The sequence below is a fragment of the Podarcis erhardii genome, assembly GCF_964252035.2.
Source record: "Podarcis erhardii genome assembly, chromosome: 3".
In the NCBI taxonomy this organism is placed as follows: Eukaryota; Metazoa; Chordata; class Lepidosauria; order Squamata; family Lacertidae; genus Podarcis; species Podarcis erhardii.
Window position 1 is genome coordinate 69,885,378 of NC_138507.1, and position 26,518 is coordinate 69,911,895.

Genomic DNA, 26,518 nt, shown 5'->3' on the forward strand with positions numbered 1-26,518 from the left:
ATGTCATGTGTGATGCCCACTTGCCACATATGGCTCACAGCAGGCAGGGGAGACGAGGATCCAGCCCACTAGCCAGCTCCAGTTCCCAACCCCTTTTCTACTTTCCACCTATCCTTTTCATTCTCAACACTTAGCAAAAGGTAGGATTTCAAGAGGCTATTTTGAGTGTCCCACACAAATGAAAGGTGGGTAAGGACAAATGACAATCTTCAGCTTAACTCCTGCGGAACGTGTTACGAAACCCCTCACCCTTTCTCTTTAATGAAGAAATTAAAAAGTTATCACTGGATATTTATGGCGACATTTCAACATAAAACATGAATGCCTATTTTAAAAAGGAGCATGGTTTATAAGTTAGTGCCAATATTCTCTGCAACAAAGATAATTTAACAGCTTTGTGGCAGCTAATTTGCATGATAATAAAAGCATTGGAAGGAAAACCAATTTAAGTCAATTTATAAATTGCAAATAAAAGTTATTTTTATTACACTGCTTGAAGAAGTGAAGTATCTGGCCTTTGGCACTATATCCTATAACTGGCTCACTGGTGAGCTATCTCATTAAAACTTAGATCTTGCCAGTAGCGTCCTCTGTGCAATCAATTGCAGTTCACGCTGCTCAGTCTGAACAAATACAAATTTTAAAAAAGTATTGGTATAATAAAAAAGCTGTCAAGTGGCTTGACTGTTTTTAAAATGTTTTTTGTTGGGAAATCAGAACTTTGATTTCTAGACTAAAAATTGTGCTTAAGGATACAACTCTAGAAATACGTACAGAGAACTGTGTCTAAATAAATCCACATACATTCTCACATCTGATAAGAGACAAAATATTTCAATAATTCATGGCATAGAAGAGGAAGACTGAATTTCGGTTTCATGGTTGTTCCTCATCAAGACGTTTTATTACCCATTATACAGTTTAGGACAAGGTCACATGTTTATTTGCCCACTCATCACCTGCGTCATGTCAAAGTGAAGTATCAAACAAATCACAAGTCAGTTAGACACAATACTTTCTACAAATTTGGTGTAAAAGGTGTTTCACGTGACAGTTTTCACAGCTTATCAGCCATCAAGCATTAAGCAACCATGTGATGAGAGATTAAATGATGTACATACACATGTGAGCTAGGCCTTAGTTTTAACATTTTATCAAGACTGCAAAACAGAGTAGGAAGAGAGCATGGCAAGTTATTGCCCCTTACCTCTCCAAGTTTCTTCAGCCACTCATCTTTCAAAAAGGATGACACAGAACAGCGCTCCCTTCCAGCCCTGCAGAGCACATGGAAAGAGAACACTCGATCCCACATAACAAGATGTGAGCTGAAAGGTTAAGCTTACTGGTCCCACAGCACTAAGACTGGAGATAAGCATCTACTGATGCTTTTTACTATTAAGTAACAAGAAGAGGCTCGTCTCCCATCTTAGTGCTGTTGTGTGAGGAAATCCCTTATCTCTGATCTGAGCACTTAATGCTAATAGAGATAGGTGCAGAAATCTGTCATATGACTGATGGGTGGCTATGGAATGCCCCATATGGTCTCACAGGCTAAATTCAGAAGCCTGATGGGTTCAATTAGGCCCATGGGGCAGAGGGTCCTCACTGCTAGCTTAACCAAAGGCTGAAGGGTAAGGGAATGGAGAACAGATTCCCCACCCCCCACCCCCGAGATCTGTAAGCTACTGGCTCATGTGACAGGAAGAAGTCAACATTTGGTTGACTAGCCCAAATTATTGTTATACACCACAACCACTGTACATTCATCTTCGTTGAAATGACTACAGCAAAAATTCATGTGCTCTTCTTAGCTCATATGCTATGCTACTCATAGATGGTTGATTTGTGTGTGTGTCTTAAAAAGCAGTACCAAGTTATATGTGAATTTTGCTTCAGAGGCTAGGACCCGAACCAATGGCTTCAAGTTACAAGCAAGAAGATTCCGACTAAACATCAGGAAGAACTTTCTGATCGTAAGAGCTGTTTGGGCAGTGGAATGGACTCCCTCCAAAGATGGTAGACTCTCCTTCCTTGGAGGTTTTTAAGCAGAGGTTGGATGGCCATCTGCCATGGATGCTTTAGTTGAGATTCCTGCGTTGCAGAGGACTGGAGTAGATGACCCTTGGAGTCTTGTTGTTAAAGACTGTTGGACAGAAGTTTTAGCTACCTAATTTATGAATTTTACAGGCTATTAAAGGCACGGGAGCAGGGCTAGAAGTTGGCGACCCCAACAGCCAGCTTCACTGTGCTCAGTAAGCACTTTAAGCCGATTCTTGGGGTGGAGGTGGATGGATGTTTGGCAGTCTCTGCTATGGCAGCTTGAACTCTCAAGCCCAGTGGCAGATATGAGCCTTTCCAGGCAGCATCCTTTGGGCTGCACTTGGTCAGGCTCTGACCTACTTAGTTTCCAAAATGAAATGACATCATACACCATCAAGTGGTTAGCGAGGCTTGGTTGAGAGTTTTGTGAGAGTTAAGAGTGCAGCTGTGTTTTATACTCTTTACCTTTAAGCCAAGAGTGAGGAACCTGCAATCCTACAGGCGATTTGGACTCAGGCAGTATTAGGAATGATGAGAGGTTCACAAGTTTCCCATGTTTGTTTTAGGTGTATTATGTTATAACTGCAGGTACTTGCTTAATATAAAATACATTAACTTTTAAGCAGCTTTAAAAGTTTAGCATCTCCAAACATTAAAATTGTTTTGGTTTTATTTGAAAATGCCCAAACACAGATACCACACGAATTATATTTACAGTATAAACCACATGTGATTAATTTAAGGGGAGAAGGGGAACATGGCCTGCTTCAAACAGCTCCAACATTATAGATAAAACATTTTCTGTGCAAGGCAATACTACAGTAGCTTGTTTCTAATAAAGAGCTCCCCCATTCTGCCTTGTAGGCAGATTTTTTTGATACATACAAAATGGCTCTATTCAGATATCAATCAAACCATGTTTAAGGAAGCTTAGATAAGGTTTGCCACCATGTTCAAACCACAGTTTGTTATAGGAGCAGGCAAATCAATAAAGTGGGTTTGTGCTAATTATGGTTTGGCATGCTTTCTGGTTAGACCATTCATAATAATGGCTTTTACTTCACCTCCAGAGCAGCTAACATGAGAATGCTAAGCAGATGGACTATAGAAAAACACAACTCCACACCAGAAATTTCTATATTGTGTAGTGCTATCAAACCATGGTTTGGCATGTCTGAATTGGGCCACTGAGAGTTGATCAAAACATCAGTTCTTAGACTGGAAGAACTGTTAAATAACTGTGTCAGAAATACTTAAAAGGCATTTATTCAAAGGGAAGAATCCTTCCCTTTTGCAGTGCTTGGCATTCTGAATATTACAGTATAGAATTGGCTGAGCTGTTCAGATGATGTAGGCCTTAAGTTTGTGTCCATTGAGTTTTAGAATGCATGTGGCAAACACATACTATGCTACCACAATGACAGTGAAGGTTTAGAAAGCTATCTGCATTAATTCAGCCTTTCATGCAGGAGAAAGCAATGATTTTAAAGTTTCGTTCTTTCCCACAACACTCCTATTTAACATGACTAGAGAAAAGGCCATCACAATGGGAATAATAAAATGAACTAGTCCTTAAAAGAAATTCTTATGTATGCTTCATTGGAAGTTAGTTCCACTGAGCTCAAGAGGGCTTTCTCTGAAATAAGCGAACACAGAATTGCAGCAACTGAAGTGTTTTCCCTGCTTCCAAAACAAATGCAGTAGCAAATCTACACTCTGAGGGATATTCTTGCTTCTGCTTGGCAAGCAGATGCAAAGGGCACAGTCTAGCTTTGCAGGTTTAGATGTCACTATACATTTTTTCTCTATTATTTACAGACAGCACTAGGTTTTTCTTTATCACACCAATTTGTCTAATAAGAAATCATACCATAAAACTGGCATTTCTGTTGCTGATGGGTAATCGCGTGTCCTTACTATGTCAGCACATTTACTCCTCACAGTACACCCACACATTACGTTTCAGCATGTGCTCAACCCCAAACCAGCAAGTACATGGGTCTGGCTAAAACGAATCTAGGAAAAATGCAGTCTGAGTCTGCCCAGCAGGGTTCCAATGGGCAGCAGCAAGCAGGGTCATCTCTTTCAAGGGAAGAAGGGTCACTTTCAGGTAAAAAGGCCATTTCACATCCTAGGTACACGCCAAGGTCAGCAGTTAGAGGAGCTGTTAAAAAGCAATTGACAGCAAAAAACCTTGTGCTGTACCTGTCAATTCAGCCCCTGTTTCAGTCCAAGAATGTGTTAGGAATTACATCAAAGAAGCAAAGCTCTGGTGCGCAGTTCCTCAGTTTCCCAGCTTTCTTTCTAAAGAATCTCGAATAAACTTTAGTGTGCATTGGTAGAGGAAAGAGTCCTTGTTCTTCGGTTTGCAAATATTCAAGTGGCTGACATCTACGGGAATGAGTTCTCCTATGCCTAAATCTGGGGGAAAACAAAAAACAAAAGTCAGCACCAATGAATGTCAAGGAAAAGACACAAATGATACACAGCAGCACCCACCTTGTGATACTGGTGGAGATGCACTTTCCCATTTGCTATGTGGGGACAACCAGTCGTGCTTCTATTGTGTGTGCCAACAATTATCTATGGATCAGAGCTACCGTATTTTTCGCTCCATAGGACGCACCGGCCCATAGGATGCACCAAGTTTTTTTGGGGGGGAAAATAAAGGAAAAAAATTTTATCCCCCCCCCCCAGGCGCTTGTGGGGCCGGCAGCGGGGAGAAGCGCTCTTCTCCCCGCCGCCCGCCTTCAGACCAGGTCCGGGGACAGCGGGAAGACGCGCTGCGCCTCCCAGCTGTCCCCGGAGCTTGCAGGGCTGGCAGCGGGGAGAAGCGCTCTTCTCTCTGCCGCCCACCTGCAGACCAGGTCCAGGGACAGCGGGAAGACGCGCTGCGCCTCCCAGCTGTCCCTGGAGCTTGCGTTTTTTTTGGGGGGGGGGGAATGAATTAAAAAAAAATATTTCCCCCCCCCCCAGCCACGGCTGCCGCCCCAAGCCTTGCCACACCTGCCCGAAGCACAGGGCACCCTCTGGAGGGCTCCACGTGCTTCAGGGTGCAGGCTGCCGCCCCAAGCCTTGCGCGTCCGGCGGGACCTCCCGCCAGACGCGCAAGGCCTGTGGACACTCGCCCGAAGCACGGGGAGCCCTCCGGAAGGCTCCCCGTGCTTCGGGTGGCAGGCTGCTTCCCCAAGCCTTGCGCACTCGACAGTACCTCCCGCCGGGCGCGCAAGGCTTGTGGACACTCGCCGGGGCTGCAGGCTGCTGCCCACAAGCCTTGTGAGCCCGCGGGAACTCCCGCCGAGCTTGCAAGGCTTGCGGATAGCTTCCTGAAGCCTGGAGAGCGAGAGGGGTTGGTGCGCACCACTGCCTCTCGCTCTCCAGGCTTCAGCGAAAGCCTGCATTCGCCTCATAGAACGCACACACATTTCCCCTTCATTTTTGGAGGGGAAAAAGTGTGTCCTATGGGGCGAAAAATACGGTAAGTAAAAATTTTGAGGGGGCAAATAATTTACCTTGGAACCAGGTTTTAAATGGTGCAGGCAGAGCACCTTAAAATGTATGTTAGTCACAGTAATCCATGCATTAGGCACAGAAGGTATAGTGAGCAAGCTTCTGTCATTGACTCTGCTCATATTGATCCAGAGCAGACCCCAATGTACAGTTAGCAGAGTAAAGCACAAACATGTTGCAGGATTCCCAATAATAGACCAGAGGCAATTTCATCCAGCAGAGTTTACTACTGAAGGCAAATGAGCATGTCGGTCACAAATACATACATCTTCAGGATCGGCACACTCCATAAGAAATCCAGTTGCAGCAGACTTAACTTAAACTTACAATAAGACTAAGATCTTAACACTTAGCATACTATATACAGAATACCACACTAGAAGGAAAGAGAGACAGAAAGTGAAACTCAGGCTCCTTCTGGCCTATTATTATAGACTTTGACATAAAGAGATACAGTGGTACCTTAGGTTACAGATGCTTCAGGTTACAGACTCCGCTAACCCAGAAATAGTACCTCGGGTTAAGAACTTTGCTTCAGGATGAGAACAGAAATCGTGTTGGGGCAGTGGGAGGCCCCATTAGGTAAAGTGGTACCTCAGGTTAAGAACAGTTTCAAGTTAAGAACGGACCTCTGGAACGAATTAAGTTCTTAACCCAAGGTACCACTGTAATAGAACCAGTTTAAATCAGCTGTTCTGCTTCTCTGAAGGAATAGGCCAAACATCAGAAACCTTCTGCCTGTTTCCAGGCAGAATAGAAACTTGCTTGTTAGCTACAAACTTCCAGCTTGCATCAGCTTGGATCACACAGAGCAGAACCCTCTTGAATTAATTAGAATAGGAAAGATCTCTACACTTTAATCCAATACTTTCTGTACCAAAAAAATGCAAATCTGACAGCTTCAGTCAACTATAGTCTTGGGGGTTTCTCTTGTCATTTCTGTTTTAGCTGTTGGGGTGGGGGGAGTTTTCCAGTTGCAAAGATTCAATATTTTAAAACTTAGCCACATCCCTACTCTGCACCACAACTCTGCAATCCACCTAAGCACATGAGCACAGTAAAATTCACCCTACTTGCACTCCCTAGCAACTGCTGTTCTGAGACTTACTGCCTGAGATACCGGAAACAACACGTTAACTATCATCAATAGCAGCCACTGATACCTCTATTCTTATTACGTATGGCTGCTGGAGCTCTGTTTTATTTAATTACATTAAATAAATCCATGTACAGTGATACCTTGGAAGTTGAACGGAATCCGTTCTGGAAGTCCATTCAACTTCCAAAGCGTTCAGAAACCAAGTCACAGCTTCCGATTGGCTGCAGGAGCAGCCAATCAGAAGCCGCGGTAGCCCTGCTGGACATTTGGGTTCCAAAGAACATTCGCAAACTGGAACACTCACTTCTGGGTTTGCAGCGTTGGGGAGCCAAAACGTTTTGACTTGCAAGGTGTTCGGGATCCAAGGTACGACTGTACTTAACTTTTAATACACAATGCATGGAAACTGTGGCTCCAACCTTTTTACTGTGCTACTGAAAGTGTTCATATAAATTTATGCCCACAGCACTTTAAATGCAAGCAATGTGTAATGAGAAAGAGAGGAAGAAGTTGGGAGAAGGGTTTCTTTGAGAGTGGCTGATCCAGCCTTACACCAGAAAGACGTCAATCATTAATTTATCTGAAACGCTGGTTTTTTATACCATCTTTTCTATCTGCATCCATTTCTGGATGTTTCTATCACAGAACTCACATGGCTATATCTTGCCAGATCAATACATTTTTAAAAAGGGAATGCTGAGAATATCATACCTGCAGATTCCACTGGTACTACATGCAGGCTCAGAACTCTGCTGACTCGTGTTGGCATTGTTTCTGCAAAACTCAACACAGGAAGGTTCTTATCCTTGGCAAATGAGAGAAAGTCATCGTTCAGTACTTTAAGGTCAGGAGAATCTAGGGGAACAAGAAAGAAAATTAAATGCATATTTCTGATTGTGTTTGCATGCAGCATTTTCCTATGAAAGGTGCACTTGGAATAACTAGATTTAAGTTCAGACAGGCACATCTGCTGTCAAGCCCTGCTTCTGAGGGATTAGTATTAGAATGGCACAGGCAAGCAACACAGTCTTAGACAGCGTGCCATTTACAGATCACTGTACAGTTCCCTTTCGCTTTTCAGTCAGATTTGCAATATCTATATTCTCTGTGTTGTGAACTCTTTCCATTGAACTTTCTTCAAGAAGGCTTTGGGGCCTTGAGCAGTTGTCCTTTCAGTGAAGTTTTACTTTTATTGTTACTTTATAGTTGTCTAAATGGTTTTAATTTATTGTTAGCTGCTTTGAGCTCAACTGAGGAAATGCGGGGAATAAGCACCACAAATAAATACATTCCTGAGCAAGGTAAAAACAACGCAAATGGTTTGTGTGCATGCAAACTCTCTAAATATTAAATTACTGCAACCAAAGCATACCTTTGCTGAGTTCCTTAACGCCCACAGAGGGGAAAAGCAGAAATCTAACAGTTTTTGAGTATTCAGCCAACCTGGAGCCGTGATGAGGAACGCTATAAAACACAATTCCCTGGGTGTTGTTTACAATGGAATCCATATCAGAGTCCTTGGAAGCATCCAGAAGCATCTTCTTGACCAGGAGACCTGACAAGAAAATATATTTATAAAGTAGGACCAATGCAAGAATGATGCTTAAATTAATGTACAAAACATCCTATCCTATTTCTCCTTCATCTGTTAGATGTGCTCCTCGAAGATGAAAACGCAGAAAAGCACTAATACATTCTGTCAGTTAGGCAGATATGGTAATATACTAAATAAGAGGAATGTAATCTTATTCTTGTTAATGCCAGCTAGCAATGTTTTTTTGTTACCGTGTTTTGATTTGTTTTTTAAAAAACCCTCTTCTTTCTATTTGCAAATAAAAATGGGGGGGCCCACTTGCTCCTTTTTAGTGAAGTTTTACTTTTACCTCAAAGGTCTGTTAGCCAACCATAACTATCATCCTGGTATTCTCATTATGTCAGAGAAAAGATGTGTATAGCTAAAAACCACTGCTTTTTTGCTTTTCCACTAATGTAACATTCAATTAAAACAGATCTGAGTCAAATCCCTACACTTAACATGCAGTTTTCAATTTCCTAATTTAGTTTCCTCAGAATCTCTGCAAGGAAAATAGTTGAGATCCCACTACTGGAGAATATTCTGGAGAAAATATGAGGTAACTATCAAGGGATTGAATAAGACAGTAAATTGACTTAAAGAACTTACATTGTTTAAAAAACAAGCTACTATATTATTCTACTACTGGGAAAAGTGAATTCTTGAGCAACACTGATAAAAAACCCAAATATATTCTATGCAGCCCCTAACCAATCACCCTGTAGAACAGCAGAGAATTTAATAACTTCTTGTTGGTTTTTATGGACATTAACTGTATATATGCCCTGTGGTTTTTTGTGGGGTTTTTTTGCACCAACTGGAAGTTGGGTATTACTCAAAATCTGAAGAATGGTTTTGTGAAAATTAACAACATGTGGCCTTATTGCCTATCTAAACTTTCTACATGTTGATGACTTGATCGTTGCCAGAACAATCTCTTCAAATAAACGTTAAAGACAAGGTGCAGCAACTGCAAAGGTGCAGCCTGTGGCAACATCCCATGTGAGGATACCACAGCCAACCCAGAACACCATGCCCAATCAGCCAGCATTATTACACTGACAACAGTCGCCACATGTAGGGAGGCACACATATTATTATTATTAATTAAATTTATATACTGCCCTATACCCACAGGTCTTTTATAAAGAGATTGCAGTTGACAGGCAAAATGGTGATGGCAGGTAATGTCAAGGTAGGTAATGTCAAGGTAGATGTATATCCAAATGATTGTATGCCAATGCAGAGACATGTCAGCACATGGCATATTGGGAGCATATCCATCCTAGCAGGGCTCAGCAGATCAATTCCTCATCTGGGGTCCCCGCTAGCTGCCATTTTGGCTCTCTGAGGGAGAGGCGACTAGTCTCCCTCTTAGAAGCAGGCACACCCAGTGGCAATGATATAATGGGCTGAGAGCTAAATGGATTCTGAGTCCCGATCAGCTTGAATCCTACCCATAACATCACTGTTACTAGGTAACCCCACTCACAAGCATGAGGGTGAAATACAAGGCCGGCAGCTGCAGCAGCCCCACCAGAGCCCCAAGTAAGAGAGTGGTCAGTGCTGGGAGACCACTATGCCATTCTGCCCACAACCCGCCCCCCACCCTAAAAGACATGGAACTGGGCCTGCCAACCTAATTATCCATTTGTACAGATGAGACAATTGGGTCGAAAACTGAAATTCGACGAATGGCACAGGAAAAAGCCTCCCTTGTCTGAGCACCAACCACATGTATGTCAGGAAAATTGCTGCTGGCCCTCCAGTTCATGATACCATGTCCTGTGGCAGTTCTTGCGAAACATATATAGTCTTTCATGGTCCTTAAATAGAAGCAATCTTTTTACACCAGTTAACATTATGGATGGACATGTCAGCCTATTTCTGGTTCATGCCATCTTTGTAAAATATCTGTCTCTGAATAGGTATTTAAATACCTATTTTTGAAAGTAATTTCTCACAGAACATGCACTCCTAGATATATTTTACCATGCATTTCTAAATATGTTTTATCCTAAAAATGTGCATTTTTAAAAGAACATTGCAAAATTGGGGGAAATGTGAAATCCGAAGCATAATTATAACATAATTTAGGGTGATGTGGATTAGGTCAGTTCACAAAGGTCAAATCCCTCAAGCACCCCTAGTTAACATGGTTGAAATACATGAAATTGCAGAACACTGCAATTTAAAGAAAAAATTAAATAACTTGCCCCCCATGCTGTGTGACAGCCATACAAGAGGTCTATCTCCAACACCAGCAGCTCGCAGTTTCTTGAGAAGCTCAGTGCTCTTGTAGGAAAGAGACTCCCTGCAAATCAAGGAGAGAAAACCAAGTAGCAGATGCAAAGGCAGCGGCTTTTAAACCCTGTTCTGGGAAACACTGGACAGCCAAGGAAGCTTGCAAGGGCTCCTCAATCAGGTCAGTACTGGTGAGCAAGCTTTACCGAGAAACAACTTGTGCACCACCTACAGTCATGGGAGAGGGATGGGTGTTTTCTAGGCCACATTCTCAGATCAAGCAGGGCAATACTGAGACCCAAAAGGTCTGGCCAGGGTCCCACCTTATTTTCATGGGTGCCCTAGAACATGCCTCAGGATGTTCTGCAGTACATCGGGGTCCTTTGGCAGATGCACAAATAGCTGATGTGGAAAGGGTTTACTGAGAATAGTACGTTTCAAAACCACTGCAGTTATTAAAAAGCAAAAATAGATTCAATGCATTCCAGCTAGGTTGTGCATGCTGACTGCAAGCAGCTACTTAATGCCCCTTTCCAATCAGCATGGATGCTAAAGAGATTTTGGGTGCAATTCTGCACACAGCTGAGGCTGTTAAAATCCCACTGAGGTCTATGGGATTTATGCAGCCTAGCTGTGTGCAGGATTGCAGCCAGAGTTGACCCAAATATTCAAATAGGCCTTTTTAGTTAAAACTTCAAGAAATCTATGGGGACTTGTTCAAAAGCAGAAGAGCACACTAAATTCTAGAATTCAGCAGGGTCCTTAGATGTCGTCTCAAGGGTCCTTGGCAGCATTACAGATTCATTCCTTAAAAGCTGGCATGCTTATAAATAGCAATGCAAACTTTCCAGAACTGCTTGTGAATTTATACTGACAGTTCACCTTAGTCTTAAGGTCATGGGATTTGCTGTGCATGCAGTTATGATTAGATTTATTTTTTTTGCAGATTTTGCCAAAGCTGGTGTTTTAAAACCGTCAAGGACAATCAAACTGGGTTTAGAGTAACTGTGCCTCCTGTGACACTTGAGGGAGGGGGCACAGCTCAGTGACAGAGGACAGACTGTGCATACAGAAGGACTCAGGCTCAGACCCTTGGCATTTCTTGTTTAAAAAACTATCTCAGGGAGCAAGCTGGGAACTCTGTTGCGAGCCTTTACAGAGTTGCTGATGACTGGAATAGAGAACCCCAAGCAAAATGGACCAGTGATATGACTGGGTATAAGGCAGCTTCGTACATGCCAAAGGATGGCCCAGCCAATTCTGCGAAACTGGAGCTTACAAAAAACAATCAATTATTTTGATCAAATGCAAATGTGGATTTAGGCTGCTTACAACTGTCACCATCATTAGTTCCTAAACAATTCAAGATGCTTTACAAAGCAGAAATGGAAATCGCCATGTCTGCCTCGGTATAATCACACAGTTTCTACTTCCCACCCCATTTGTGTGCCCTCCATTTTTTACCTGTAGCTGTCCACGGGACATTTTGCTCTCCAGTCACTCAGATGTGTATCATACTCCACAGATATAATTCTAAGTGACGGGCAGTCAGATGCCAACCATGTCTACATTGAGAATACAGGAAAACAAGACAGAATATTGGATTCACAAAAGTTATTGGGTTTCAGGCACTAAAATCAAAACTAGTCATCTTTTTTCAAGACAGACAGTGAATTGGAAAAGTATGGTTATAGAGTATGCTCTTTTGAAACTGAAGCTTCTTTCTGAAGTAGTTTGCTAGATGTCTTATAATCTGAACTCATTTTTCTTTTAAAAAACATTAATTCAGTGTTAGCATACAAGGTATCCCCACCACAGTACACCCCCCCAAAAAAAAAACCTGTGTAAGCATTTTCACTCCAGGCCACAGCACTGTTGTCATTCTGGATGGTTGATTAGTTATGTGTGCCACTAAATCTCTGCATGGGCGCCTCTCAGGTGGGCGCCACTGCCATTATAAGAGAACAAGGGAAGCTTTCATAGTGAGTTCTGCCACTTCTTTACATAGAAAAATAGCATTGTCCATACCTTTGGCCAGCACTCTGTATAATCGTCTTCCGTATCCACTTCCTTCTCAGCAGCAGGCTGCTCTATGTCCTGTTGCCGCCATGTTTTAAATGCTGCTCCCAAAAGACCATGAACGAAAAGGACATCAGCTTTAATGGGCTCACTGGTAGTGGAAATAAGAAGTTGCAAAAGGGAGTATGCATTACTAGAAGCCGGCATCCAAAGAATTGCTACCAAATCACACGTACTGGTTAGAGTTTTGGACTAACAGCTGGGAGATCGCGGTTCAAATCTCCACACAGTCATGAAGCTTACAGTCACTCGCTCTTAACCTAACCTACCTCACAGAGCTGTTGTGAAGCTAAAATGGGCAGAAGCAAAATGTATTTTGGGGCCCTCAGTGGGGCCTTATGGTTGACACAGTTGCAATGCTGTAGCAATAGAAAAGGCCATAATGGAAGAATTCTCCCATTATAATCTAGAGCACGGATGAATAACCTTTTACAGTTGGAGGGCCGCATTCCTTTCTGGGCAACCTTCTGAGGGCCACATGCTAAAGCACAGTAGCAAATGTGAATTTTACTTTTGTACAGTCAGCTAGTTTCTACACACATTGACTGAGCCGTACAGATTCTAGGCTTAGAAGACACTTCTTTTGAGCCGCCTGGTATTTTGATTAACCACCCCACTACTCCTATCTTCACCCCTCACGCTCCACAGTACACAATCCCAGACCGATTTTAAGTATTGTGAAGCTTCTTTGCCCCTTCTGGGTTCACTTTTTTCCTCCTCTGCTTTTTTTTTCAAAAGTCTTCTTCTGTGCCATTCTTTCAGCCCCTGGGCTCCCTGTCACTTGCTTCTCTACAGCCTACACTTCCCAAAGCTGCAACGTATTAAATAGCTTTACACTGCTCCCCAAAACAGCAAGTACTTGGTCCTTGGAACCAGCAGGGCAAATCCAGAAAATGTTAGCTAAGGTGACAAACTTCTGACCTTAGTGAGATTTACATATATGGTTAAGACTGTGTCTAATCTTCCTGAGTTTAAGGAAATTTAGGAATGCCTAAAGTTTCTCTGTACTGGAGCCTGCTACTAAAACATTGCATTGCAGAACCTCTCTTTTCAATGAGACAAAGGAACTTCGTAACAACTGCAGGATGTATTCTACTAGGGGGAACATTTTCTGCCCCAAGATGGAGTGAAACGGAACAATCTGGGCTGTAATCCTATATCTACTTCCTCTGGGGAAATCCCCCCTGAACTCAGTGGGACTCGATTCCAAGTTGATGTGCAGAGGATTGCACTCACACTAATATGTTTAGAGTTCTTTCTCACTCTATCCACCACTAAGTACTGTCCACCATCAGAGAAGCTATGAGGAATAAATGGTATGGGCAGTGTTGGACTAAGACATTTTTGCACCGGAGGCGAACCACAAAATGGTGCTGATCCATCTGGAAAGAAGGATGAGTGAGATCTACAACAGGAACAAGTGGGAAACAATATACATCGGGAACAAGGGTGGGAGGAGACCAGCAGTGCTTCCTATTTGTCGAGAGGCCACTGTAGAGGCAGTCTTGAAGAGGCAGGTCTGGCTTCCAAGGAGTGCACTGCAGCTGTTACTGCCACCACGGCAGCAGCCGTGGGCAAGGCATTCTTTGGAGGCTGGATGTGATGCCCCTGTGGATCCTGCAATCTGAGGCGGTTTCCTCACCTTGCCTCACAGGTGGGCTGTCCCTGGTTACAGGGTAGTCATAAAGGCAGACATATTTTTTCCTAAGCCTTTCCAAAGCAGGGTTGTACATGTGCATGCCTGTTGCAAGGGTACATGAGGTAGGGTCAAATGGAATAGCTGCACAGCAACTTTCTCCAGAGACAATTTCTCTTAGGTACCTTTCATACATGCCAATGTTCACCTACAAGCCATCATGTAAGGAAGGAGCAAGCATTTATGATCCGGCCCTGAGAGGAATCTATCCACAGAGAAACGGGTGAACTTTAGAATGGAGAGGCTTATTGCGAGTAATGAAGTGGTAGTAGTGGAGGGAGGAGGCAGTATATAGGAAGCTGTCTCCTTACTTGGTTCGATATTGTGGGTGCAAAAGATATACTCCTTCTGGATACTTCTCCTGCACCGTTTCCCTGTCTAGGTTGGCCAAGGCTCTTGCTGCATGGGAGGATTCCATGACACGTGGAGACTTCATCATATGAGCAAGTACAGAAACCCAACCTAGGATTGAATCAAGCAAGCATATGTATCATCACCTGTCACTGACCAAAAGGGCAATCCATTTATTAAACATTTTAAAAGGGAAACAAGTGCTGCTACTGTACAGTAGGAAACACACACACAAAAACACACACAGTGATTTTTGCAGTATGTTCTTTGACAGTTTCCATCAAGTTTGATAAGATTCCTGGTGTCTAAAAGATAAAATTGTGATGCTCTGCTGGATACTGTTTCTCAAGCTCATCATTTAAAGGTGCAATGAAGGTGTTCTTATAAGAAAAAGTTCAATATGTCAAAGATTAATTGTGGTCAGTCTATATGTGCAGCAGAAATCACAGGGTAAAGTTTATTTTTCTGGACTCAACAAGAGCAGTCTGCGAGAGGGGTTGCCTGTTCAAATATTTCCCTATTTTAAAAACTCTCCTTGCACTTTTAGAACTAGCATATCAGGGAAAAGGGCCCAGCCTAGCCTTCCTCCAATATGCTACTTGTCTGCTTGCAGGGGAGCATTTGAACAAGCAGCCTTCCACAGCCCACTGATGAAAATGCCTTACCAGTTGCAGTTCCTAAATCTTTTTATTTTATTTAATTATTTCATATCCACATTTGATAAGAATGTAGGGAACTGCCCTACTTCTGGAATCACTGCAGTATTGGCGCACGGAGGGACCACCACCTTTTCTAAACAACCATTTAATATGCAGTTCTCAGAATGAGAATGCATCAGATATTCAACAGATAAGAATGGATAATCAGCTGACTGTATAAATAGGCTTAAAGTGTTAAATAATAGAAGGAAACATGTCGCCTACATTAGTAGGCTATACTTATGCATAATTATGTTCTTCCATTAAGGTTCATTCATAACCCAGCAATGAATTCCTTTCACCTCGGACCACTTGGCACATTATCTCAGACTACAGTCTGCCCACTTACCTGGAGGCAAGCCCCACTGAACCCAACAGAATAAAAAGCATCTGCGACTATTATAAAGAAAAAGCTACAGGGTCCCGTTTCTTTCAGTTAATTCTCCATTTTTCAGAGACCATAAGCTTTGCTATTACCTGCACGAAATATAGATGAATGAAGCTGTTCATTAAGCGCCATGTTCCCAATTATGTGAATGATGCTCCTCTGTATTTTGGGGGAATCCTTGCGGATTTGGTATAGTTTTTGCAGCAGCTGAAGCCCCCCACTTGCTTCAATTTCATCACAATGACTGGGAATCTGAAATTAGGCAGGAAGTACTATCATGACTATCTTTAGCTGGCAAATAGTTTGTGACATGTTTTGTCTTCCATCCAGATAAAAATCATTATAGAAATTGTATCTAGGGAACAGGCATCTATTTGCAGAGGCTTAAGAAGGTGGTGGTGTTGCTACTGAATTACCTTGGAATGATGCACTAAGGCTTGTAAGCAGAAGAGTTCCACAGCCTTTGAAGGAACAGTACTGAGACTTTCACAATAAGGAAGCCCATTTCCACCAAAACACCATAAGGCCCCCTGGAATAAAAAAATATGTATATATTCAGGAATGTATTTCAATTCATTTCAAAAAAGAGAAGTCAACATTAAAAGCTTTCCTTACAACTAGATTTGTAAAATTTGCATTTAAGGATTAGGCCATCTTGGTAACTTGACGGGGCAAATGGAAGAGAGGTTCAACTTCCAGCCTCCATAAGATGTACTGGCTAATGCTTCCTGTTTATGATAGCTAGGACTAGTTAGCAAGATAGCAAAACAGGCAGTCCAGCAGCACTGCAGAGCTTTTCTGCTATTAAGATTACCTCCCAAACTATTAAACTATGGAAAATGAATTAAACATGGAAATGAATTTTTGATAATTTTTTTCTTTAAAAAATAATCACCAGCCTTTATGTTATCCTGACTTTGTTTCTCAAGACAAAAAATATATTTCCTTAAGAATGTTACTGTGTGTGTCAGGAGTCACCCAACGAGATGGATTCAAGGAATTTCCATTCCTAGAACATATTCAGAGCTGGAAATAATAGTAAGAAGAAAAAAGGCAAGCTAGTACAGAATGGTACATAAAATTGAAGAACTTACTGGCAGACAGAGTGGTTTTTTAATGGTTTCACACATTAACTGGAAGACAGATTAGGTAAACACAGACATCAGGATAAAATTGTTCTGTCAAGCCTCTTCCACCTTCATTGGTAACTCAGAGCATGCGTTGTTCCATTTTTGTCAAAATATTTAGAGTTAGGAACACACCTTTCGTGCAGCAATGGTCTGGCTGCTTTCTCTTAAAGCCAATGATGTAAAATATTGTACACACGGGTCAAGATCTGTCTGAGGTAAAGCTGCCAGCAACAGCAGAAGTTCATCTTCTGAATAACAAGCCTGTAATGTAAACCAAAAGCACCTGTTAACACCTCCCACAACAGCAGGCACCAGGAAATTATGTAAAAACAACGAACCATGTGAAATGACCAATTCACATCAGAAAAATGTAGTGCCTAACTGCTACTGAAGTTACTGCCCTAGATGCCATGGGTCTTAGATATCTTGGAAACTGCTTCTATATGTTTCATCTTGCCCTCCATAATATGCACAGCAAGGGCCACCTAACAATAACAGCAATTTGAACTGACTTCCAGATGTGGTAGAAGGATGAGGATTTCTCTAGATGTTTCTGCTCACTGCTAGCTCTAGCCAAGGCTAGTTTAGGGAGACATGTCCAAGCCTGCCTGGAAGAGCAGTCTGTCATGCAGTTCAGTTGTGCCCTAAGTTTTGCAAAGTACAACTGTTTCCAGGACAGTTTGCAGACCCCAGTCTGAGCATCCAGTAGTTGCCACTCTTCACCTTCTGCACTCATTCCAGTTAATCTTTTATGTCACTGTGTTTTGTCCTTCGATCTTTCCTTTTCCTGCTATGGGCTAGATTCAACTGACTGCTCCTACTGACTGAGGCCTGCACAAATGAGCTCCCCCTTCCCCCGACACGCCTCTCAAGCTCCCCAAATTGGCTGGGGAGGGGAGAACCCCCAGAACAGCACATCAGAGGACAAGAGGGGAGATTGTTCCATCATGCAAGCAGCAATGTTTGCACTGACGGAGCAACCTCCTTTGTCATTCATTGAATTCCTCCCTGTTTGCCTACAGACTTCAGTTCATTTCTGTGTCCCTGCCTCTACACTCCCAGGGATGGCATGGCTTGACATATCCCTGATCTCATCTCCACTTCTCTCTCTGTTCATTCCAGGCTGCACCATGACTCTGCCCCCTAAATCTAAGCCCTGATCTTGAAGTCACCATCAGCCATAGGGACTGAATAATGAAAGATACCTTCCTTAACTTAGGAAATGTCAAACCAACTCTTCTTAAGATTTCAAATTGTTGTTAATCCACATAGATGAAAATGTAAATCAGTTATTATGTTAGACCAGCTATATGGGTCGACTCCTAGATACTAGATTTCAAAATACTTCTATGAAAAATGGTGAAGTCTGGATTTCATAATACGTACATCTTTTTGTTTTGGTAAAAGATGGGGTAGCAGGAAAAACCGCAGGTCAACATCTTTACTTCGAGCTAAACCAATAGTAGTTCTCTGATCACTTGCTTGGGCAGCTGTCCTATACTGATAATCTGTATTAGAACAAATAGAGTTAGGACTTAAACAAACTTGAAATATTTGCCTTTGTTTATAAAGTTTTGTAAAGTCCATGCAAGTAAGCAAGCAATACAAATTTGCAATCAATAAATGCAAGTGAGGACATATGGTAATTCACAATGTATGGAGGAACAGAAAAAGAAGAGACTTTCCATCCTTCTATTTGGAAAGGACTGTATGCACTAAGGTGTCGAATACAAATAGGATAAAAAAAAAATCAATTTTTCAGGGTGGTAGTGGGGAATAGCTGCAGGATTGATTTGAAACCCTAGTGTCCACATTTAGTTTTTTTAAACTTAGCTTGTCAATTTATAAATTTATACACCAGGCGCTCACATGAACATTGATATAATCCTTAAAGCATTGGACCTCAATGGGTAGGTTGTAGAGCCGAGTCAAAACTGGATATTCAGCGCTAGCTTTTTTCTAAACAGATGGCAGACAACTAAAAATATTCCTCTTCTTTTATATTTTTTTAAAATGAAAATACAAACCAGTTATTTAGTGCATTTATATTCTACCTTTTCCTCCAAGGAACTCAAGGTAGTATATATGGTTCTTCCCACCCCCACCCCATTTAATCCCAAAAACAATGCTGCAAGTTGGTTAGGCTGAGAGGCAGTGACTGACCCAAGGTCACCTAGTGAGCTTCATAACCAAGTAGGGATTTGAGCCCCAGTCCCTCAGGTCATAGTCCAACACTCTAACCACCTTGCCATACTTTTAAGAGATTTTTTTCAGATCAGCTCCAATTGCAACAACTATGAACAACCTCAAGGTTGCTCATATTGTTGCAGAACCATATTTGTTTGTTTAAGATTTCAAGAGCAAGATAAAGATTGATCAAATAAACAGCAGACAAAAGGATAAAGGATGATAGGTCTGGTAAATAATTCAGAAGTTGATCCCATGTTGAAGGCTAAGATTAAACAGGATGCCAAATATGAAAATGCTGCAGTGATTCTGCAGTATATAGGAAATCTATCCAATGTACACCCACTAGTGTGAGCATAACCCAAGTTAAATATTTACAAAATATGTAGCGTTAAATGCGTACAAAAAAACGTATTTTAAAAAACAAAATACTGAGATGCTGTCCTGCACAAATCTCCTTCACAGGAGAACTTTATCTTAGATTGTATTCCTATCCCCTAGCCTGAGGGGTCTTTCCATAGTAATAACTGTGAGTTAAGGGCCACAAGGTAAAACACTAGCTTTCATAACAGAATATCTTACCATGCCAGTAGCAATTGGAGGCTAATTCCTGCACAGCTTGTAATCGGACCATTTTATCTTCTGACTGGCTTCTTTTCACAAGGAGCCACAAGGCACACTCATGCTCATCTGCGTCAAAAGTACTGAAGCGTTCTTTACTCAAAAAATAAAATAAGAACCAAATGATTGCAGTTGTTAATTAAACTTTGCATTATCAGCAGAAAATGAAGAGAAATTCTTCCAGAAGCGGCATTTTAAAGCATATTATTCAACAGATGGAATCATTATTTCTACAACAGTATAATTATTATATACTTATTTAAACTCTGCCTTGCCACCCTGACAGGGACCCAAGGCAGTTTACCAATAAAAATAAAAACAGTGCACAGAAATGAGCTGAAAGTGCAGCAGGACAGAAGAAACAGTTATGTATGCTGTATACTGATAAAACCATTATTGTATAATTAATTATGCTCTGCATATAAGCTGTGCTTAAAAGTGTTCTAAGTGCAATATTCCGTACAACAATCCTGTTCAGCAAGTCAGTATTATCATCTGCATCTTGCTGTGATATAGTGAGTTGGTGCCAGAGCTGCGACTGAAACTGGGACCTTTCTGGTTCACAGCTTTGCCATTATGTAGCTCTAAACCTGTTACCTTAAAATATGGTTATTCTGAGGCAGGCAGACCTAGCTGAGCTAGGGCAGAACTGAAAACACCCGATAAGCAGTCTACAGAACAGGAAAGCAAGGAACTTGGTTTGGAGTGAATGAGGTAAGCAGAGCTAACAGGCAAGGCAGTAAGGGCATTTCAATGGACACTGTCAGAGACAAAGAGCAAAGTTAAATAGCTAAACCTAGGAATAACACTCTTAAGGTATAGCAGATTTGATCAAACCTACCATCAAATGGTCTTCGGAAAATTCTAGCATTTGTTTCTAGTATTTTCCTTGCTGCTCTGTGAAGTTCTTTTCTCACTTGGTAAGTAATCCCTATTAAAAAAACAACAAAAGTGCCTGATTTAGTTAGGGTCATACAATACATAAAGGCTGCTGTCATATTAAGCGCATTTCTTATAGAGATCATGTCCTATTACAAACTCTCCCTCCCACACACATATTTCTTTGGGCTCCAATTATGACAAAACCTGCCAACCAGGAAAAACTGTACAATGGCACCAGGTGTACAGTGCTGCAGGCCAAGCAATGGCTGGTTCCCTAGGTATGACTCAGGATTAATGGGGCTTGGCTACTTGCCCTGGCTTCTAGGAATGAATGTTCGTAACATCAGCAGCACTCTTAAGAGGTCTGCACATCGACTAAGAAAAGTTCCAGTCCATGCATTTCTTCAACCTAGGCAAAATCCTGGTGCTTGTGAAGTAAATTTTGCTACTAATCTGAGCACTGCAGTAATAATAATAATAATAATAATAATAATAATAATAATAATAATAATAATAATAATAATATTTATTTATTTATATCCCGCCCTCCCCAGCCGAAGCCGGGCTCAGGGCGGCCAACAACAATAAAACAGTACAAAAGTACAGCACAAACAACACTCTAAAATCATTCATTATAAAATTAATTATTAAACATAGAATTCATGTTATTTCCCCCCTCTTTGTTCTCTACATTATTTCTTGAATAACATAAAAGCCCAATGGTCTCTTACCTTGATATTCACTGGGATCTAAAGAAACTGTTTGTAAATAAATGTAGGACTTCAGTTTTTCTTGCTGTACCACTTGGGTATCAAAAGAGAACAACTTCCTTAAAGCCAGAACTTCATATATAGCAAAGATGCAACCACTTTAAAAAGAAAGATATCAGTTTAAGTATTAATACAAAAATTCAAAAATGACTTTTCTTAAGATGCAAATTGGAAGCATGTGTATGTACGGTTCTTTGAATTTTAAACATGATGGGCTGGTTCAGGCATACCGATCTGGTCTAATAAACCATGGTTTATCAGCCCAGGAAGAAGCTGTTGCCCATTCACTCCCTCCTCACTGATGCACGAGAACGTAAGCAGGTACCCACTTGGCGTTAATAAGGATCAGGCAGACACAGCAATGGAGAATTAGAAGGTGAAGTTTATTGCCAGGCAATAAGGACCCAGTTTGGAATCTCTTCCAAAAGGAACTGGGACCCCGATTGACAAAAATCCAGAGGTCTTTATACCTGAGCAGATCACAGCAAATCATAGATCATGAGACAACCATGAGGCAGTCACGATATCACCAGTGAAAATTAGCCAATTAGCAAGCTTCCTTGCCTCATCACCTCTCCCTGTTGTGCCCAGCTTTAGCAAAGTTAATTTGGTTTCTTAAACGAGTGTCCCTGTGACATTCAAATCCAGTAACTCAGATCATGGTTAGGAAAGGCCTGACCAGTGAACTATGCAGATGTGCAGCAGGCAGATTCATCTTGTGACATCCTAGCAGTTCTTTTACAGCAGTCTGGGAACTTTAGATGGATAATCTCCAACACAAATTTTAAAATATAGAAGAGAAGATCTCTGTTGTCAGCAATGAAGCCTGGACGAGTACAGAAGAGGGCAAACTACCACCAAACCCGCCACTTCCCCCTGCTTATTTCCAAGTCTGAGCAATCTTTGATTGAAGCAGTAACATAAGTTCCTTTGGCAATAGGATTCACAGTATTCAGCTGCCAAACAGGGAGGCAAAGGAACAGTCACAACATTGAAGTACTTAGCACATGCCACTCAATTGCACAGTGAATGTTCAATGCTTTTCACTGGAGTAAGCAACACACAGCTGACCTACTCCTAAAATGAGCATTAAAAGCACAAGTTTGATTAATTTTTTTAATGTCCATTTTGAACCTAGGAAGGTAAAAATTGCTAATGGCTAAGAAACAAAGTGGAAAGCCAACAGAATGTCTAATTCAATTGTTTTTGGCACTTTTAAGATTAGAAGGTACAATTTCCAAACAATGAATTAAATGCAACATATGACAATAATTTATCTCTTTTAAAAACTACATCTCCAGCATGGGAGTAATTTTGGACTCACAGCTGTCCATGGAGGCGCAGGTCAATTCTGTATCCAGGGCAGCTGTCTACCAACTCCACCTGCTGCGCAGGCTGAGACCCTACCTGCCCGCAGACTGTTTCGCCAGAGTGGTGCATGCTCTAGTTATCTCCCGCTTGGACTACTGCAATGTGCTCTACGTGGGGCTACCTTTGAAGGTGACCCGGAAACTACAACTAATCCAGAACGCGGCAGCTAGACTGGTGACTGGGAGCGGCCGCCGAGACCACATAACACCGGTCTTAAAAGACCTACATTGGCTCCCAGTACGTTTCTGAGCACAATTCAAAGTATTGTTGCTGACCTTTAAAGCCCTAAACGGCCTCGGCCCAGTATACCTGAAGGAGCGTCTCCACCCCCATCGTTCTGCCCGTACACTGAGGTCCAGCGCCGAGGGCCTTCTGGCGGTTCCCTCATTGTGAGAAGCAAATCTACGGGGAACCAGGCAGAGGGCCTTCTCAGTAGTGGCGCCCGCCCTGTGGAACGCCCTCCCATCAGATGTCAAAGCGATCAACAATTACCTGACATTCAGAAGACATCTTAAGGCAGCCCTGTTCAGGGAAGTTTTTAATGTGTGATTTTAGTGTATTTTTGGTTTCTGTGGAAGCCGCCCAGAGTGGCGGGGGTACAAATAAATTATTATTATTATTATTATTATTATTATTATTATTATTATTATCATCATTATCATTATCATCATCATCATGCATTTGCTCATTTAGTGGCACCTCGGGCTACAGATGCTTCAGGTTACAGACTCCGCTAACCCAGAAATAGTACCTCGGGTAAAGAACTTTGCTTCAGGATGAGAACAGACGGCGGCAGCGGGAGGCCCCATTAGCTAAAGTAGTACCTCAGGTTAAGAACAGTTTCAGGTAAAGAACGGACCTCCAGAATGAATTAAGTTATTAAACTGAGGTACCACTGTATTTTCCGGAAATACAGATACACACACACACATCTACATTCAATTTTAATTCATTGTTAACTATTTGGATGTTTGCATATTCAAACTTACCTTAAAATAAGTGAGCCAGTTAATTTTGCAATTTTCCCTTAAAAATTAAAAACAACAACTCAGTGTCACTGTATATGCAAAAAAGCAGGTTTTAAAATATTGAATTATTCATCACATCATAAACAGTAATCAGATGGATCCAGCCTTACAGTGCAATCCTAACCAGGTCTACTCAGAAATAAGTCCTACTGAATTCACTTGGGGTAACTCCCAGGTAAGTTAAGTACGGCTAATTTAGGCTGCAGTCTTAGGCCCCAAGTCAATGTGAAAAGTTACGAACCAAGAGCAACTAACTTTCTCTGACTCCAACCTAATGTAGATATAAGAACAGTGTTAAAGCTGCAGCTCTCATGACTATGTTTTACAATTTGCCTTAGATTGTGTTCTGTTATGATTCTGTATGTGACCATATTTTGCTTCTTCATGTTTAATAAATAAAACAAAAAGTTAAAAAATAAAGCTGCAATCTTACACATTTATCTGAAGGGTAAGTCACAATGAGGTTTGTACAAATCTTACAATCTTTGGCACCTTTGCTTGGCAATAAAGCTTAAAGAATTCAATGAGACTTACTTCTACATAAACATGCATAGGATCTGGCTGGTAAAGTCATTTTTGTTTCCATTAGCAGAAGCAACTTCATTGCTTTTTATACAGACATGCTCCTTCTACTATCATTTTGAAAAATTTAAAATTACTAATCATGATTAAAGGGATGCACCACCAGAAGCTACTTTCACTTAAACAGCATCAGTCCGGTACTTGGAGGATTAAGTTGTATTAAGGTGCTTAACTTTTACTGATGACTCTAATCAGCATTGTTCACCTTTTCCCCAGATGGCTATGGTTCAGCAGCATCTCAGAGACATGCAAGCTTATCAGCCAATCTGGAAACAACTCATCAGTAAAAATAATGATTAATGTCTTTCTGTTAACCTAGTAATCATAGAATTGCACTTACGGATGTCTTTCCATGATTGGTCAGTCTTCTGGGCTGAACCAAGAGTTCCTATCTTTCGACAACAAATCCCACAATAAGCAACCAGTGACATTCTGTAAAAGTATGAAATGGTGATAAAGTTGTAAACCAAGAAAATCTTTAATAAAAATACATTAAAAACAGAAAGAAATGGTGATAAAGCCTGTCAATCTACGTAAAATGCTTTCTAACTGCACAATAGAAGGCTAGCAGCAAAAGTGCCTGTTTAGTGTCCCTTGAGATAGCATTCCACAGGTTTGGTGCAATAACTGAGAAAACCCTATCTTTTCTATGTACTGTTGCACACCAGCCCAATCTCCAAGCAGTGCGAGATTCCAGGGGTTCCAAGCACTTGGTCAGGGCTCATGTTTCCTTTTGGAAAAGAGGCACAGCAGACTGTGGTGTCTTTATGATACTTTATATGGTCTATTTACACATATATACAACCTGAGCCTATCATGGAGGGGTTCACAGCATTAGCACCCCATAGGGGTCTTGTTTCTCCCATAGCAGCAGCCTTGGATTCAAACAAGAATCAAACATGCTGCTCTGATTGACTCTGCAGCTTGCTGCTTTCCCTCTAGTTCAAATCACAGCCCCAAAACTCTACTTCAAATGCTGGTTTTCGCCCTCCTAATTATCTCTGAGTTGAGGGAAAGGGTCTACCTACAGTGGTACCTCGAGTTACAAACGCCTCAGGTTACAAACGCTTCAGGTTACAACTCCGCTAACCTTGGAAGAGTTACCTTGAGTTGAGAACTTTGCCCCAGGATGAGAACGGAAATCGTGTGCCAGTGGCGCAGCGGCAGCAAGAGGCCCCATTAGCGAAAGCACGCCTCTAGTTATGAACAGTTTCAGGTTAAGAACAGACCTCCGGAACAAACTAAGTTCGTAACTAGAGGTACCACTGTATTTGGTCTCTCCCAAAGAACCCCTTTCCCTTTGTTCTCTTAATGGCCCATCACCCAGACTATCACCTCAATGCAGGAAACTAGTCTGCTTTATAGTCTAACACTTGCTTGGATCCAGTGGTTAGAATGCTCTTGCATGCAGCCTCCTTCCTCCCACTCATCCCTCAACCCATAAAAAAGCCTTCACTGCAAATCTTAGTAATTAGGGAGGCACATGTGGGTGGGGATGGGCCTGTCTGTGCGTTTGCACGAGTGACTCAGTGAGAACGATGCAATCCGGAATGCACCACCCGCCACTGTTGCAAACACGGCAGACAGCTCAAGAGCCCGCTTGAAACTGATCTAAGCCAATTAAAGCACCCCTTACAAAAATGGCCTTTTGACTTCTAAAGCCATCGAAACCGCCTAAACGCGACGCTTCAGTAAAGTGGCTTTATGTTATAACCGCGTTAACTTGCTCCGCAGCGAAGGTTCCGGAGCAACACATCCAAGCCTGGCGGCTGTGGGGGCGATGACTAACTTCGAATTGATGAGTGTCGACATTAAGGGAGGAGAAAGGTTTTAATTCGGACTGGAAGAGAAGCGTCTCTCCAAAGAGCCCTTCCATCCAGGCAGGCACGTTTCCGTCGAAATGAAACCCCTAAGTGCAAAAGAGGGCGAGGGGAGCTTTGCTCCCCAAGGGGGGCGCACAGGACTGAGGTCTTGGACGACGAAAAGCATTCGCCGCTGCCCGAAGCAGCGGCCGGCCGGCCGGCAGGCGAGCGGGCCTGGGACCGGGGGAAAGCTGTGCTAAAGCCGCGCGTGACCTCTCCCAGCGCTAAGTCCGTCCCCCGCCGCCTCACCTGCCTTCCCGAGCGCCGGCTTCAGCACCACATCCCCGCGGCCGCCCAGGAGCTCCAGCCTCCTCGCGCCCCCGCCTACCTGCCCATCTGCCCATTCCCAGCGCTCAACGAACAGAGACGCTCTCGGCGCCGCCTACGCTCTCTGGGGTGGGCGCTGC

General features: G+C 42.2%; 1 protein-coding gene across 5 annotated transcripts; it reads right to left on the bottom strand.

The window, feature by feature from the left end:
* Positions 1-454: 454 nt before the first annotated feature.
* Positions 455-26,518, bottom strand: SERAC1 (serine active site containing 1). Of its 5 annotated transcripts, XR_014154463.1 has the most exons (18): positions 26,361-26,518; positions 24,590-24,681; positions 23,629-23,665; positions 21,230-21,366; positions 20,458-20,547; positions 19,578-19,709; positions 18,195-18,316; positions 16,941-17,069; positions 16,095-16,208; positions 15,768-15,930; positions 14,553-14,703; positions 12,495-12,636; positions 11,931-12,031; positions 10,439-10,536; positions 8,022-8,204; positions 7,361-7,504; positions 4,246-4,461; positions 455-1,274 (listed from the first exon to the last, which is right to left on the bottom strand). XR_014154463.1 is itself a non-coding variant. In XM_081854334.1 (17 exons), exons 1-17 carry the CDS (start codon positions 26,453-26,455, stop codon positions 4,325-4,327), a joined length of 2,067 nt encoding a protein of 688 aa, XP_081710460.1. In that variant the 5' UTR covers positions 26,456-26,518; the 3' UTR covers positions 2,693-4,324. The 5 variants fall into 5 exon arrangements, 4 of the variants coding, with proteins under 4 accessions (XP_081710460.1, XP_081710463.1, XP_081710461.1 ...); XM_081854334.1 differs by lacking the exon at positions 455-1,274 and having other exon boundaries at positions 2,693-4,461; XM_081854337.1 differs by lacking the exon at positions 455-1,274 and having other exon boundaries at positions 2,693-4,461; positions 26,440-26,462.